This window comes from Lynx rufus, unplaced genomic scaffold (assembly GCF_022079265.1).
Source record: "Lynx rufus isolate CCGP_SWC_20201006 ecotype Redwood Valley unplaced genomic scaffold, mLynRuf1.p SCAF_5, whole genome shotgun sequence".
Lineage (NCBI taxonomy): Eukaryota > Metazoa > Chordata > Mammalia > Carnivora > Felidae > Lynx > Lynx rufus.
The window spans coordinates 110,425,310-110,441,851 of record NW_025814867.1 but is presented as its reverse complement, the minus strand read 5'-3'; the positions used below and the strand labels follow the sequence as shown (position 1 = coordinate 110,441,851).

At 35.8% G+C, this 16,542-nt stretch overlaps 1 protein-coding gene across 1 annotated transcript in view; it reads right to left on the bottom strand.

The window, feature by feature from the left end:
• The window catches only part of ABI3BP (ABI family member 3 binding protein), a 263,744-nt gene that overhangs the window by 104,396 nt on the left and 142,806 nt on the right, over nucleotides 1–16,542 (bottom strand). The window contains exons 16-29 of the mRNA XM_047100450.1: nucleotides 15,721–15,795; nucleotides 15,094–15,168; nucleotides 14,149–14,223; nucleotides 13,198–13,269; nucleotides 12,317–12,391; nucleotides 7,471–7,512; nucleotides 6,571–6,609; nucleotides 5,868–5,948; nucleotides 5,386–5,433; nucleotides 4,249–4,311; nucleotides 4,058–4,132; nucleotides 3,325–3,372; nucleotides 1,775–1,834; nucleotides 882–971 (exon numbers count right to left, since the gene is read on the bottom strand). Of these exons, the coding sequence (XP_046956406.1) occupies nucleotides 882–971; nucleotides 1,775–1,834; nucleotides 3,325–3,372; nucleotides 4,058–4,132; nucleotides 4,249–4,311; nucleotides 5,386–5,433; nucleotides 5,868–5,948; nucleotides 6,571–6,609; nucleotides 7,471–7,512; nucleotides 12,317–12,391; nucleotides 13,198–13,269; nucleotides 14,149–14,223; nucleotides 15,094–15,168; nucleotides 15,721–15,795 (918 nt within the window). The remainder of the gene's footprint in view (nucleotides 1–881; nucleotides 972–1,774; nucleotides 1,835–3,324; nucleotides 3,373–4,057; nucleotides 4,133–4,248; nucleotides 4,312–5,385; nucleotides 5,434–5,867; nucleotides 5,949–6,570; nucleotides 6,610–7,470; nucleotides 7,513–12,316; nucleotides 12,392–13,197; nucleotides 13,270–14,148; nucleotides 14,224–15,093; nucleotides 15,169–15,720; nucleotides 15,796–16,542) is intronic.

Here is a 16,542-nt window from a genome sequence, read left to right as displayed (position 1 = left end):
TGTCCAAACAAAGATATTAAATAAAATAACAAGATACAGAGGGTCATTCAGTCTGCAAAACTTGTCAGTGCATTTCTCTGCTACCAGGACAGAAAAGGCCTGACCCCAGGAGGATAGGAGAGTATGTGGTAGCCAATTGGCTTAAATCCAATCACTGAAGTCAGGCATTTAAGGTCCTTTTTATGGACCCATCTAAAAGTAGCATCACTGACCAAAATTTCTGAGAATCAGCTAAGTGAACATTGTCTTCCTCCTTTCTCCCATTCAGGTTGCCCTCCTAATTCCGATCTTCTGCTGTCACCCACATATATAGTACCTTCCAGCCTCTGTTTATGCTATTCCTGCCTATCCCAGCAACAGGTCTACAAACTGTATAAATTTTGAGGTCCACGTTACACTTACCAGCTCACGTATCTTTTACTTCTCTAAGAATTAACTATGTGCCTAACAGTTGGTAAAGCCCAGTAGATATATTGCTTCTGCCCATATTCCTTTACATCTATTAGTGAACAGTTTCTACATAAGAAACTTCCTTCCTCAGCCAAGTGATTTGTTACTTCTGAACTATTTTTCACAGAGGCTAATGGAACACTTAATAAAATGTGTGACTAAGTGAACTAAATATGCTAGTTACTTAACTAGGTAAGTTTTTGATAAACCAGAATCAAAGAGAAAAATATAATTTTTCAGAGAAAGCAAATAAAATACAAAGTTACCAAGAAGATACCAAGCAGCACAAGGCAGTCATAATTATTAACTAGAGCTCTTGTGACTTCGGCCTTCACAATGAAGGGTCACCAGAGCTATTAGGTGGCAAGTTAAACTGTCATGCACGTATCACATCCAAGGGGTTCCACAGGTACCAGGAACCACATATTTACCTAGTTTAGTCTGAGATACCGCTGGGCTCTGTGTGGTTTTATGTTTGGGACGTGGACGACGTGTTCTTGTCCGTTGTGTTGTTTTTGGAGCTGGAGGAAGGAAACTGGTTAATGTTGTCTTATGACTCCAGAAACTCAAGAAAGGATGATACACAGCTCTGGATTTTGTAAAATTTGGCTAAATTTCCTAAGTCTTAATAAATTTGTCTCTTTTGTCATCTGTATGCAAAAAAAATTGGGGGGGGGGGAGTTGTCCGCCGACAGTTCTCTGAGAAGGATTATATAACATTATTCTAATAATCTGAAAAGCTTATTATTATTGGCGTCAGATTTTCAATAAGGATCCTGACTCCAGGGAAACCAGAAACACAGCATGTCCATATCGGAGATGGACCCAGGCTCACCTGCTTTTGTGAGATCATATTTAGAAATTATTTGGCTTAGACATACATCCCATTAAACATTAGAATAAACAAATTTAACTTCTTAAAATCATTGGTAAACCATAAAAATGCCCTATCTTAAAACAACTTTCGGTTGATGTCCATAGAATTAATATTGATGTTTATGGAGCAGCCACTCCTAATTGTATTTGAAATTTAGCTTTACCACAGAACACGGGGCAGAATCACAGGTTCTGTAAAGCACTAATAAAGCTGGATAATATGGAAGACAGATGCCGTGTACCAGCTGCATACAGGTTTAACCAAGTGACTAACCACATAACTTATATTAAACATCTTCAATATTCAAAATGAAGAATATAGTTGAGTGATAAGAGAGGGCAATGAGAAAATCTTAGAAAAAGAACACCACTTGACCAAGATAGTAATGAAATAGACTGGACAAGTGGAAATTGTGGTTAAGTGGTTAAGGACATAAAAAGTCATTACCCAATGTTGTCCTGGGAGCTTCAGTTCTCAGAGTTATGGGTTCAAGGTCTGTAGCGGGAACTGGCCAAAAGCAATACAATAAACAATGGAGATTTAAGAAATGTAGAAAAGGAAAGAAAATTATCTTCAAAATGTATTTTCTTTACCCTGTAATGTTTTGAAAGCATTTCTGAACGCTGTTAAAATGGTATTTGGCTGTACTCTGGCATTCATACAACTCACAAAAAAGACATACCTCTTGTATTCTGCATCCCTATGAGGCCAATGGAAAGCTTTTTCCTGTATTTAATTATTTGACTCCAACTATATTGGAAACTTGGCTCCAAAAACATGTCAGTTGGCTACTATGTATTTTAAATTACTCTGAAAAACTGCAAAAGCTTCTGTTAGTATTTCGAAGGCTTTCACTACAACTGTTATTTGTTTTGAAGAATTGTGGTAGTGAGGAGAATTTTTAAAAATATTCTCAATTAGTCTGTTTATTGGAGATGTGTGACAGTTATGCAAAACATAAACTTGTGCCTTTTCTCCATGTGAAATGGGGTACTCTTTCTCTATTTCTCCTTTTTTATTCACTTATTTTAAATGAATAATTAGGAGATGAGTGTTCAAACAAGCAATAGAAATGATTAAGAAAAAAATCTCAAGAGTAATAATTTGACTTTTTGGCTGTATAAACAGGATTCCTATAATTCTGTAACATTCTAAAATGATCGAATTATGCATACATGTGAAATTGTGATTTATAACTCCTTGGATTTAAATTACCATCTCTATTTGTCATTAAGTCCAGAAGACTAAATGTAACATAAACATCTTATCATGAACACGCTGTAAGCACTTATATAGAGATTCCCTTTTGCTAAGACATCACTGCAGAGTTGCTTGAAGCCACATCTGATGAACTCTTCTGAATTAATGGAAACCTGTGCCTACAGAAAAGACGTAGAAGGCGAGGACAACAGGATGAAGCAATATTCAAAACGGGTTGCCTTCCAACAAAAAAGGGAATCGGTATTTTGCTTGGAAATCAGCACAAGATGAATTTGTCAACAGGTGTATGAATTCGTCATGATGACAAGATGAATTTGTCAACAAATGTTCAGGTGTATTTGGATAGCATGGAATCAAAGAGGAAAGGACTTTTGCAAGAAAGAGATAATTATGTATTGCCTCAAGCCCCAACCACATTGTTAACTGCTCCTCTCCCATAACCATAAATTATACACACATGAAAGCAGAACTCTCAAAGATTTCCTGGTTTGCAGGATGGATGGTCTCTCAGCCCCAGTGACCCTTGACAGCATCAAGTGCTGCCAGCAATCTGAATGTCTTTGAAGGGGATCAAAGGAAGAATGACATACAGGGATTATAAACTGAGCAGAAGTAAGAATGCCTTATGATGCTGAAAGTTGCCCGTTAAAAACAATCAACAGTTTGTGGAAATGAATGAAAAAATGAATTACAATTGTTTACGTAAGAGAATACAGCCACTGACATGAGAGGGAGAGGCCCAGAGAAACACTGACCAAGAAGGAAGACATCATTACCTATGGTTGTGGAGGGAGCTTCAGTCTCAAATGTAGCAGGATCAAAGACTATCATGAAAAATAAACAGATATAATAAAAGTAAAGAAATCTAAAGTTTTAGGTGCTCCCTGATGCTTAATTCATAGGATACAGAACCTGGTTTATTCTAAGTTGATATAAATTGCTTTCTTGATAACTTTATTTATTATGAGATACTCTCTTACTAAATTAGAATTTTATACTAATTGGAAACTTAGGAGAAAATCTCAATTGCAAAACAGTTGAATTTTTAGTACTGTTATATAAAAATCTTCTTATTTGGTAGGAAATCACTTAATAGTTACTGTTTAAAATGCCATCAAGGTATTTTAGACGAAGCCAATCCTTGATTACATGCCTTTAAAACAAGAACACATTGTCAGCCTTCCTGGTCCTATCTAGTGGTGAATGCTAAAATCACTTCCAACTATGTTCCAGATACAGAAAAACCAGGCTTCTATTCATCACATACCCAAATTCATAAAACAGAGCCTAAAAATGTTAAGAAAATGTAATCTGTCAGACTATCAGATGTAAAACTAACTTCTTACACATTGATTGTTCATTTAACTGGTATGGTTACTTTGAAAAGATAATGAGCCAAATCATAATATTGGGTTTTTATGCTTTATATGGTATAACAAATTATAAATATTTTCAACAACATTCCCCAGAATAAACTTCTTAAACTAAAGCACTAGAAATTATGTTTACCGGGTTTAGTTGGTGGCATATCTGGTTGTGCTGTGGTTTGGGGTTTAGGAAGTAATTGCTTTGGTGGTTTTGAATCTGAAGAGAAAAAGGTGCTATAATTAGTGTCATAGCAGGGCTGTGAATATCAAGATTAATGTTACTTACACACCATTTTCCTAGTTTTAGATCAAGGCAGTGAAAGTAGTGATTACCAGGCTGGATTTGAGGTGCATCTGGTCTATGTGTGGTTTTAGGTCTTTTGGATGGTTTTGATGCTAAAGAAAAAGGTATTAAAAATTAGCATAATGATCATGGCTGTAACTATCATAATTAAAGACACATACACTTGAGCAAAAACACTATATAAATTCACTGAATATACAATAAAATTAATTCCTGGGGTGTATGAAGGATGGGAAATATGTCCATTTGTACCAATTTTTCCAAAAGGAAAAATCTTTAGGAAATGTTCAAAATGTGCCTTTGAGCAAAGTAATGAGAACTACAGTAAGACTTTTTTCTTTTTAATTTCAGAGATCACAAGTATAATAGTTGTATTTCTTAATTGTAAGGTTTTTTAAAGCATAAAAGTAGTAGTGTAGAAATTTGAATCTTGTTTAGTAGGAGACCTGGGAAATAATCCATACACACTTTAAATTATACAGAAGTTTACATGGCTACAGAGTTCTGGAATTTTCCAAAGTAAAGCACAGTTTTTGTGAATGCTGAGAAATTGTATTGAACTAACGACAGTCAAACAGCATTAGTACCAAAAACAATAAAACAAGTTTGGGACTTATAATGTTCTTAAGTTACAAAGACCACACTAATTTTATATTGGACCCTAGACCAAAAATAGTGTTTATGCTTCTAGTTATCAAAATATACTCACAAAAATTCTGCAAGAAACAGAAAGCTGAAGAAGCCATTATTTCATGCAGCTTTTTAAGAGGGCAAAAGTCTTACAAGTGGAATGAGTAAAGCAATGAAATGACAATTATGGCACCAGAACAAAATCTTGCCATTTGCCAAGCCCAGGATGAGCAGGGAAGTCCCTGTCTGAGAAGAAGTGGAAGGTTTTCTCAACAGAAGGACATAGAGAGACAAAGAGTTTGTGGAGAAGCAGGAAGTTGTGTCCAAGGCCACAGACCTTCCTTAAAGAAGCACACAGGTAGGATTCTTCTAGAAGAAGTCTCCTATCTTCAGGCTCTTCAGACCCAGAGAGAAAACATGAGGAAAAGCATGGAATGAAACTGTGATGGTGCAGTGGCCCTGCAGTCATGCCTGGTGGAGAATAAGAAGAGCCAAAGTGACATTCCGTGAAAGCAACTGGAGGAGAGGAGAATTACCGACTGTGGGCACCAAGAGCTCCGGTTGTACCGTAGCAGGTTCCAGAGCTATGGAAGCAAAAGGCAAGAATACTAATTATATCAAGAAGCAGCATCTCGAGGAAGGAAACATTAATCCCCACTCTTAAACTCCTCATCCCTAAGGAAGGGAATGCGATTTTCCCTTTCACTCTTCCCATTTACCCCTCTTCCCCTTCCTTTCCCACACCTCATCTGCCATAAATATGCATCCTACGACAAACTTTTAGGGTGCCCTACTTTAATAATCCATTTAGTGGGCCAGCTGACTGTGTGTGTAACTAATAGTTACAAATAAAAAATAAAAATATACGGTAAGTATAGAATGTACGGATGCTTAAATATGAAAGTCAACTATACTGGTTCTTAAAGTCCAGCTATTTAGGTAATAGGTAGCTACTTTATCAGAAGCTACTATATATTCCATTTTCTATGTTAACTGGAACCCTCAGCATCACATTTACCAGGTTTGGACTTGGGCACATCTGGACTAGGTGTGGTTTTAGGGCGGGGGCGACGACCTGGTCGTTTGGTCTTTGGTGAAGCTGAAGAAAGACAATTAGCTAGTTAATATAGGAGCAGTAGCTCAAAAAACTGACAATCAATACTACATGTATCTTAGAAGCACATTTAAGTCCTTTGGTTTATTATGAGTAGATATTCTTCTGTTTTGTAACTTTCTATCATCATTTACCCAGTTAACTGAGGTCTTGAATAATATTTTTTTGATTAAATTTTCCCTATTCCATTTTGAGATGGAAAACTCAAAAGTCTGTACAGCTTAGAGAAGACCGTCTCCTAAAAATTTTGAAGGTGTATGTTTAACAGGAACATGAGAAATGTACCTTTAAGGAGCCACTAGGGATACAAATTAAAATTTATTTGGCCTAAGATTCAAAAGAAGTTTTTCATTTAGCATTAAAAGTTCACAAGTTAACAGTATGTATAAAAAGTCTTTGAATTCAGAGATTATTTCAGGAAAGGCAACTTCTTAAAAATGAAATATAGTTTATAACACTATAGAACTTAAATTTTTTCTCTGCAAGTAAGAACAAAGAACACAAACAGGTATCCATGGATTAATCCATTAATGTGAGCCTGTTAATAAAAATACCAGCAGTCAGGAAAAGAGGAAATAAAGGTCACTCACTCAAATAACTGTATTACCTAATGTTGTTGAAAGTTTGGTTTCCGGAGTTTCAGGTCCTAAGAGTACATGAAAATCATCAGGAAGGAATCAATATCAAAGGAAAAACTATAAAGTCTAATTAGATATGAAAAATTCTAATTTCTAAAGTTGAGCAATTATATGTAAATGGTGAAACTTTTATCCATATAAGACATTCCTATTTTATTTAATAGATTCCTGTGTTTTTAGACAAAATGAACAAAAATGTAGTCCGTTAAGTTTGGAGAGAAAAATGGAAAAAACAAAAGAGGGCATGATTCTCATTTGGAAGGTAAGAATGCAATAAAGTAACCAACAGTTTGTGTTATAAAGGAAAATATGGGTCATTGGCTAAGATAGCACCAGCAGAACACAATTTTTGCTCTCTTTGAAGAAAAAGAAGCTATAAACATTGGGGTGAGTTTTTCTATTTCTCTTAATGAATTGCCGAGGACACATCAGGATAGTTAGACCGGGAAAGATCATAATGCTTTTCAAGAAAATCTGCAAATGTTCGAATTTTGAAAGTAAGAAAAACACCTCTATAAGTAAAAACACAAAAATATCTACAAGTAGAGGGAAACCAATGTCTTCCACTGGAAACAGCCAGGTTAAAACAAGCTCAGGAAATATTACTCAAATATAAGGAGAGACAACACAGAATGTGTCAAATCAAAACCAGTCTGGCTTTCATGGCTGTTACAGAGGCTTGGCTTAGTTAAGCACAAAGAGTGTATCTTCTGACAAAAATGGCTGAAATAAAAATCTGAAGGAAAATTAAGAATTTTTTTAAAAACCCAAGCTAATGACAACGTTCAACATAAAAGGTGCTAAAGAAAGAGAGGTGGGTTTTTTTTTGTTTTGTTTTGTTTTCCGCTCAGTAAAGGAAACTTCATTACCTATTGTTGACTGTGATGGTGGTAGAGTCTGAGGTTCTGGGGCTGCAATAAAATAGGTAATATCAAAGGCCATGCTGAATATAACCATTTAAAATAGTAAATAAATGTCTTTTACTGTAAAAGTTGTTCTCTCGCTGGTGAACAGTCTGGTTCTATGGTTTATTACAGTAAAGCTCAATCACCCCATATCCTTTCCATGAACCACAAAAAAAGAAATGAGAATTCTGATGTTCGTTGTTGATTTTTTAACTATTTTCCCCACCACCCAATATTCTGAAGATTGCTCCTAGTACCTGGGGACATACTGCTTTAAGGAGAGGTCAGGGTAGCCTCTCTGAGGTTTGTCAGAGTGTCTTGTCATCTGCCATTTTGTTTTCATACAGGATAGTCAGTTTCATCCAAGGAAGTGGGAAGAGGCAAAAGACCCATGGACCTATAACCAGGTCTGAGCTCTTAGTTTTGGATTTCTCAGGTTTGCTGGATCTGATACTCTTTTAAAAAAAAAATAGGAATTGAATGTATGGTCTAAAAAGGGCCACAAGTATTCATATGATGTTCCTTTTATGTGGTAGCACCTATTGCTGGTGAGCAAATTGGTTTACATATGAAATTTAGTCTATTTTGTTTAGCAAATCAAAGAAGTCAAAAAGTAATCTTGGATTTTATCAGATACTGAACCAATTAAATAAAAATATTATTTAAGTATTCTGAAAGATAACAAACCTTCCAATGTGTTTCAAATTGGCAGTATGTAAATGATACTTCATGCTGAATACAGTTTGGTTACAATATCTGGACTTATAAAAAGACGATACGATAGATTTCTTATTCTACACAACAAAAAGAATTCTTTTCTTTCAGGAAGAAAATTAAAAAAGGAACCCAATTTTTGAAGAAGAAAAAGTGAAGATTCTTTGCCTTTTTTTCTTATAATTTTTTTTTTTGTTTTAATCTTTGTTTATTTTTGAGAGTCGGGGGTGGGGAGGTGGAACAGAAAGAGAGGGAGACACAGAATCTGAAGAAGGCTCCAGGCTTTGAGTTGTCAGCACAGAACCCAACACGGGGCTTGAACCTGTGAACCACAAGATCATGACCTGAGCCAAAGTTGGATGCTTAATCGACTGAGCCATTCAGAGGCCCCTCTTTCCTTTTTTACAGAAATCAATTAATTAATATGACACCCACCAACTAGCTTAAGAGGACATAAATAACTTTGTTACTTGTATTTCTTATGCTACATTTACCAGGAGTTCTCTGTGATGTTTCTGGACTAAAGGCTGTGAAAAGTTTTGGGGAAATAAGTAGAGACTCGTTAGTATACAAAAAAAGAAAATGTAACAACAAATATCACAGGTAGAGAATTTTCATTTATTCTGAAAGCAATGAATAGCACAAGGTATTACTGAAAGGCGGCATCATTCATTAGCATGACTGTGGCCAAATTATTTTTTTTGATTTCTCAAGAACTTGTCCAGAAATAGATTACAACAGATAAATGGCAAAGCCAAAGTGATGTATGAGATTGAAGTACACATAGTAAGGCAAAAATTGTGTGTGTGTGTGTGTGTGTGTGTGTGTGTGTGTGTGTGTTGTGTATGTGTATGTAAGAGAGAAAAAGAGAGGATAGAGGGAGACTGGATGTCTCAGATTCTACAGGAGAAAGGGTAAATAGTAAATGTCAATACATTAAATATAATAACTATCCAAACAAATCCATGTCTGAAAATAGCAAACAAAAACTCTTCTGAAATTTTGAGGCTGTGATTCGTGTTTTAATTTCTACATGGTTGCCTTCTAAAACTTAGAAAAAGTAAGATTTGCTACTTGTAGCATTTTTAGAATTTACAAAGATTAAAGAATGTGGTCTTACAAATTTTATAAAGAAAAATCTGTATTTTTTTAGTTCCTGACTGAAACTGAGACCAAATAGGTATGGAGCTCCATCAATTAAGCTTCCAATTCACCTGCACACAGAAATATTAAAGTCGGGGTTTATCAGAAGCAAATGTATTTTCTTGGGGAGTCTGGGTGGATCAGTTGGTTAAGTGTCTGACTTCAGCTCAGGTCATGATCTCCTGGTTCGTGACTTTGAGCCCTGCCTTAAGGTCTGTGACGACAGCTCAGAGCCTGGGGCCTGCTTCACTTCTATGTCTCCCTCTCTCTGAGCGCCAACCCGCCCCCCCCCCCCCCCGCCCTCACACTGGGTCTCTTTCTCTCTCAAAAATAAACATTGAAAACATTTTTTAAAAAAAGTAAATATATCTTCTGACAAAATTTCCTCTACTTTATAATTTTAAGGTATAATGATAAAGGTTTAAAAATGTTAAGCAGCATGCAAATAACTACACCAGTCACCTCAGCACAAAAGAAAGATACAATGGCTCATGATTTGTAATGAGCAATAAGAAAAATTTACAATTCTATCTACCATGTCAGAGAATCGTGTTAAAAAATACCTGTAATTGAAGGTCTCTCCTTTTTTTTTTCCAGTCCATTAAAAGCTTGAATAGCCAAAGGCCATTACAATCTTAAAGATTAATTATGAAGGATGAAATTCTTATTGGTTGAGGCAGACACATTGGGACACGGTAGATGGTGGGATTTTCAAGAAAGCACTGGATTATGCTTACAAAATAAGCCAAACCCAATGTGGGTTTTTACTCGTTAGTTTAACCACAAAGGAAAACCAGAGGAAAAGCAACTTGCATGGAAAGTGAAATGGAAAAATAGCAGAGTGTGAGGAGAGCGGTGGGAAAGGCAATGAATCACTCAAATAAGAAAAGCTTTTGGTGGTTGATTTGCTCTCCTGAACCTTGGCTAGAAACAGAAATCTTCCGCAAAGCTATAATGGTGGCCTGCCCTAAAATAAAAATAAATATATTTTAAAAAGCTAAAACCCAAGCAATGGTTTGCAGAGATCCTGTTGTTACTCTGTGTTGCCTCAGACCACCGGAGGTCAATTTGAGTTTGTGTAACTGTAGGTGCAGATTCTGAAGTGGTTATATTTGATGCCAGGGGGAAAAGCGTGGATATTCTTGGGTGATTAGAAGGTACACACCAGAGGAATAGAGACTCATTAGCTTCCAAATAATTGGCCACATTTTAAAAGGAAATGTCAAATTAACAAGTCTCTTTGCTCAAGTAGCTTAAATGGATAGGAACACATCCTCGCCCCTTATTTGTATTAATGAATTTCTACTAAACCTTTCTTTAGAAAGGACTGAAATTAATAATGTAACTAATCATGTATAAACCGTTAAGATCAAATGCAGACTTTTTTGCTTTTTTCAACTTTTATCTTATACTAACAGGAATAATTAGATCAGAGAGACATGTATTTAAATGTAGTGGTCTAAACATCCAATAGTATTTCTCAATCCACTTAGTAATAGCTCCCTTTCAAAATACAACAAAACAGTTTTTATCTTATCCCAAAGCTCTCTAGGCATGATTTTTAAATAAATGTACATTAAATCCTTCTGTCATATAGCTATTGGAGTTCATTGATTTAAACTGTTAGGGCTCTTGCGGCGCCTGGGTGGCTAGTCAGCTGAGTGTCTGACCTTGGCTCACGTCACGATCTCACAGTTTGTGAGTTCAAGCCCTGCATGGGACTTGCTTCTATCAGCATAGAGCCCACATGGAATCCTCTATGCCACCCCCTCTCTGCCCCTCCCCTGCTTGCACTCTCTCTCCCTCAAAAATAAATAAAACATTAAAAAATAAACTGTTAGGGGCCTTCAGTTTCATTAGCTATGTGCTTCTTTCTCCAAGTAACCTCTCGGAGTAAGAGTACTTAATTCCATTTCTCCAACATGGAGACCTCACCCATGGTCACAGTGCCAACTACACATCCCTTTGACTAATCCCTCATTTCCTTTGGTCTGACACCTACACCTGGAAATCTCACTGCCTCTTTGAAGGGAGTCATAACAATCCCTTTTCTGAGCAGTTACATTTTTCTTCCTTACACATTTCACTGCAAAAAAAAAAAATCATGCCTGCTTAAGTAGAAAATCTCTGGTTCAATCATTGTTTACTTTGTAAACATGCACTAATGAAAAATCCATTGAATAGGACAGTGAGAAATATATTCTTCCAGAAGCTAAGAGTTTAAAATTTGGATGAAAATGATGAATAGCAACAAAATTCCTATATATAAAGGGATACTCATAAGTCAACATTTAAACTTCTGTATAGATTCTGGATAGATAGAATAAAATGCAGATTTGGTCATTCAATATGTCCTGCAATCGATATGCAGAGAATTGTCTCTGTTTTTAATTACATATACAGAATAACCCCTCCCTGCAAAAGAGCCTTCTTTTCTTCAGCAAATCATCATTGTTATATCCTGAGGACTAAACAAATGTCAGTGTTCAGATATAAGCTTCAACTCAGAAAGAAGTAATGGAGCATTAGGAAAATACTACCCTTTCTGATCTTGCAGCTGGAGAACTGAGAAGCTCTAAAACAAGGGCAGAGTTTTTAGGGGAGGGAAACACTTCTCCCTTTTCAGGCTGAAAGGCTGTTTAGTGTGATCAGAATTCCAGTCAACTGTGGTACTGGAAACTATTTCGTCGTCTTAGACAAGGGAGTCCTCAATCACTCACATCACTGTATTTCTGTATTTTCTCTAGGTTGGTCATCCACCCAACAGCTCAGAGTGAGGCTGCCATAGTATCAGAAGGGCTGGTTATAAGGAGATCATTTCATTGCATTTTTGTACTTTTCATGGAAAAATTGCATCAAATAGCAAAATACAAATCAGAAGTTCTTACTCCAAAGAGTGGCATAAAATAAATTTTCAACCCTACTTTTGGAAAAAAAAATTCAGGGTAATTACCAGGTTTGGTGTCTATCGCTTCTGGGATGAGAGGAATTTTAGGTTTCAAAGAGATAAATTGTGTTTTACTGGGAGCTGGAAAAGTAAAGAAAATAATCAACAAATCAATATTTAGGCATTTCAGTGTCTAAAGCCACAAAAGAAAAAGCTATGTTTTAAGTGGAATGAACTCTTCATCTTGGAAGGTTTTGCAAGTGTTCCACTGAAAGAATATTTTAAGAACAACACTGAATGAATAAAGTGATAAATTTTCACCTGGTTCGAAAAAAACATTTCAGGACATATTTGAACTAACAGAAATGGCATTGCTACAAATAGCAACAATAACTACACAAAGAACATTATTTTAATCCATTATCTTTGAAAAAAAATCTATGGAATCATTTTGCCCCCTTACTTCACATTTCTCAGCCACATACAAGTCTTTAAGCACCAGAAAGAAGGCATGTTTAAGATTGATAATCACTGATAGATATAATGCACGATCTACTATACAAAGAAATTCTACTAACATCATAATAGAACATGGTTCTTCCAAATGAAGTCTGAAGTTGAACTTGAGGATCTTACTCAGAAAAATGGAGAACTGTGTTTAGGACTCTACTTCAAATGCAATGACTTATGGCAGGTGATGAAGCAGCCGTGTTTTCCAGCTTTTCAAGGTACAGGATGATGTCTGAATGCTGATTTCAGGTACATTAACTATGGGACCAATTACCCAAAACCATGAAAGTCACAGGGCTGCTGTACTCTATGAAATCATCACAATTGTCAAAATTATCCAACTAGCACAGTGACTGAGACATTACACAAAAGCTAAGGTACTGGATTTTCATGGTAAAATTAAGTAACACATCTAACTACTAAAGACATGTCATTACCCAGTGTTGTCCATGTAGGTTCAGGGCTTTTAGGAATTTTAGATGTAATTGTTCCAGGACTTGTGGTTCTTTCTGGTGATGGAAAGGAAATAAAAATATTAAGATATCCTACAGACAATAAAAAGATAATCGCTTGAAGAATAACTGAATGACCCTTTCAAATCCTGCCATATTTAACTGTCAGTGTTTACAAAGACAGTGAGTACAGGTTTTGGGAAATAATTTCTAAGTTCAGTCCTAATAGCAAAGGCAATAAAAAAAACTGTATACTATCATGGAATAAGCAAAACCTGATTAATTGGGCATGATTCTGAGTGTATTACTTGACAGTGAAAAATAGTACCTCCTGATAAGCTACCTCTACCATGCAAATTCGGTGTTGGGATGTGTTCCCTCCTCCTCCTCCTCTGTCTAAACCCTACACATATTTTGAAGCTTACATCCTCAACTCTTTTTCTGAGCTTCTGCACAAGTATTATAGTCTCACAAGCAGCTCTCTCATTCTCTGCTGTAGAATCTTTTTGAGATTATAAGCATTTGGAGAGTCAGAGTCATGGTCTCTCCTCTCAGCCATTGCCCTAGCTCAGTTGAAAACATAGTAGGCTCCCCAAACACCAACTGCTAGCCTAATAAACACCTAAATATACATGCATACCAAGGAAATAAATCAAACTATCTTACTTCCTAACACTAACAAGACATTAGGACTTGTTTCTGGGTTTATACCGAAATTCACAAGCAAGAAGATCATGGACTTAATTTTCAATGAAGTCTTATTGAAAAATTGTTTGATTTTTGTCATTTTGCATTAATTCATCTTCAGCTAATTTCAAATTTTGTGAAGAAACTTTGACCTGTAGAATCATATAGCTTCTTTTTATGAAAAAGAAAATAGAGACATTATGTATTTGGAATTAAGTATCCTGAGAAGTTAAAGAGACCATTATTTACCAGGTTTGGTTCTTGGTTTTTTGGGCCTGATGCGTCGTTTAGGTGTAGAAGGGATAGATGTAGTTTGCTGGGTAGCTGAAAGAAGATTTAATATAGCTTTGATAAATAATATTGCACAGAGGCCAATCAGGTCACAATTGTAAACTCCTTGAGTACAAGAACTGCTTTTTATTTCTTTGTATGCCCAGAATGCCAGGCACTGTGCTTTATACCCAGAAGGTTCTCAATAAATGTGCTGATTGGGCCAAAATGAATTAAGTGTCTATATGAACACTGAAGGTATATTGTTGAGTTAAATGTACTGGGAGGTAAGCACTCTTGAGGGATTCAAGAACACAAGGTACAGTTAAGAACTCAAAAGATAATTTACCAAACAACAGAGGACAAACACAAATATTTGGGATTTAGAGAATGGAAGTTCAGAACTTCTTTAATTCTGTAGCTCATTACTAACCTCACCAGGAGTTAATGAATTACATTATTCTAATAACTTTTAGACCATTATAGAATGTAGGCTGTGTTATCTTTCTTACCCATCTTTTCTTATTTCCAGGGTTATAGAATCTACTTGGTGCTCTTTATATTTAGACTACTTTGAGAAAAATATTCTGACCAAGTGCTATCTAATCATGCTGAATAGAAGGGAATGTATTTCAGAATAACTATGGTCTGTAATTCTACTTCTGTTTTCTGGTTGGCAGAATTGAAAGGATTATAGAAGGGAAATAATTCTTCAAATATATGGACACCAAGATTATGGAGATTCTTTGAGGATTCTCACAAGGCAAAGTATGATAGATAACCTAGTTCTCGGAAGAATTTCATGGTATAGAATAAAGGGAAATATTTACTACTGAAAATATTCTCGAAATCCAACGTAACAGATTCTTTTTGGTCATTTTATCTTTTCTTTCAAAGTATACAAATAAAAACATCATTAGTTACCAGGTGTTGTAGGTGGCATTTCAGGACTAGTAAAGATTTCCAGTTTTTGAGGAACAAATGGTGTTTCACTTGGAGCTGAAAATACAAACACCCCACCCACCAAGTCATTCCAGTTAAAAAGAGGTATTTTAAGGATTTTAACATGCTTTTTAGATGGTGTTACCAAGCACATGCTACAAGTCCATGATTAAGAATGAAAAATGCATATAGTGTTGAAAGCCGGTGGATGAAATAATGATTTAAAGAAAAGGTCAGAATGATGATCGTTCAGCAGTTCACTCCAGGCAGACTCAACACATGGAAGAGAGGTGATACAGGCCATAAACACATGAGATGGGATGATATGGATGATGAAGAGTCCATGCAGTTTTCAAAGCTTTTCATTCCTTTAAGGATGGAAAAAATAATCATCTATTAGAGTTCAAAAAGAGAGAGAAAGAGAGGGTGCACACACCCAAAATGGAACATAAGATGACTGCATTACAGGAAAAAATATATATATTCAGAAATAGGAATGAAATAAATGATTAAATGTGATGGAATGAAATGGTCATTTGGAAGAATGGCATTCACATGGATTTTCTCTTGATGGAAAACAAAGTAGGATTTTTCTGTTAAAAACATTACCCAGTGTTGCCCTTGGCTGTTCAAGAGTTCTAGAAGTTTTAGGTGGGACAGAATCCAGAAATGGATCACTTGTTTCTGTTGGAATAAATGTCAACATTTATAAAAGCAGAAGGCCCCAAGAATAAAATACAAATTCATGAGTAATAAATTATTCCTCATATGGGGAAAAGTATCACGAACACTTGAACGACTGCTGACCAACATTTTAAAACTAGTGATTCATTAGGAGCTGAAGATGAACTCACTTTTAAAAACATATATACTTTAAACATTAGAAACCATTATAAAAATGTTTCATGTATTCAACTTGTCTTCAGTTGGCTTTTCTGGTTTCTCACCTTTGTTTAACTACTAAGTGAACACACTCAACACTCTATTCCATTTTTTCTCTTATTTTCTGCTATTTAAAATTATTTGCTTTTATCATGGCACAAATAATGTGGATATCAGGCGAAATATACAAAAATATCAGACATATATCTATGTCTAGCAGAGACCACTCATATTGACTTGGAATCTCTCATAGTACCTAGTTTAGTAGGTGCTTAATAAACAGTTGCTAAAATGAATTATTAGATTGAGTTACATTCACTGTATGTGGATCAGTAGGAGAATGCCAAAGATCAGATCCAACTGAACTTCTATAGACCAAGGAATGACATGATTGCTCTAGTGCACGATTTCTCAGCTCATCACTATTGCCTTTTAAGGCTGCATAATTCTTTGTTGTTGGGGGGAGGGGGGCTGTCCTGTACATTGCAGGGTTTGGCAGTATCCCTGGCCTCTACCCACTAGAAGTCAGTGCCACCTTCCCCGTTGTGA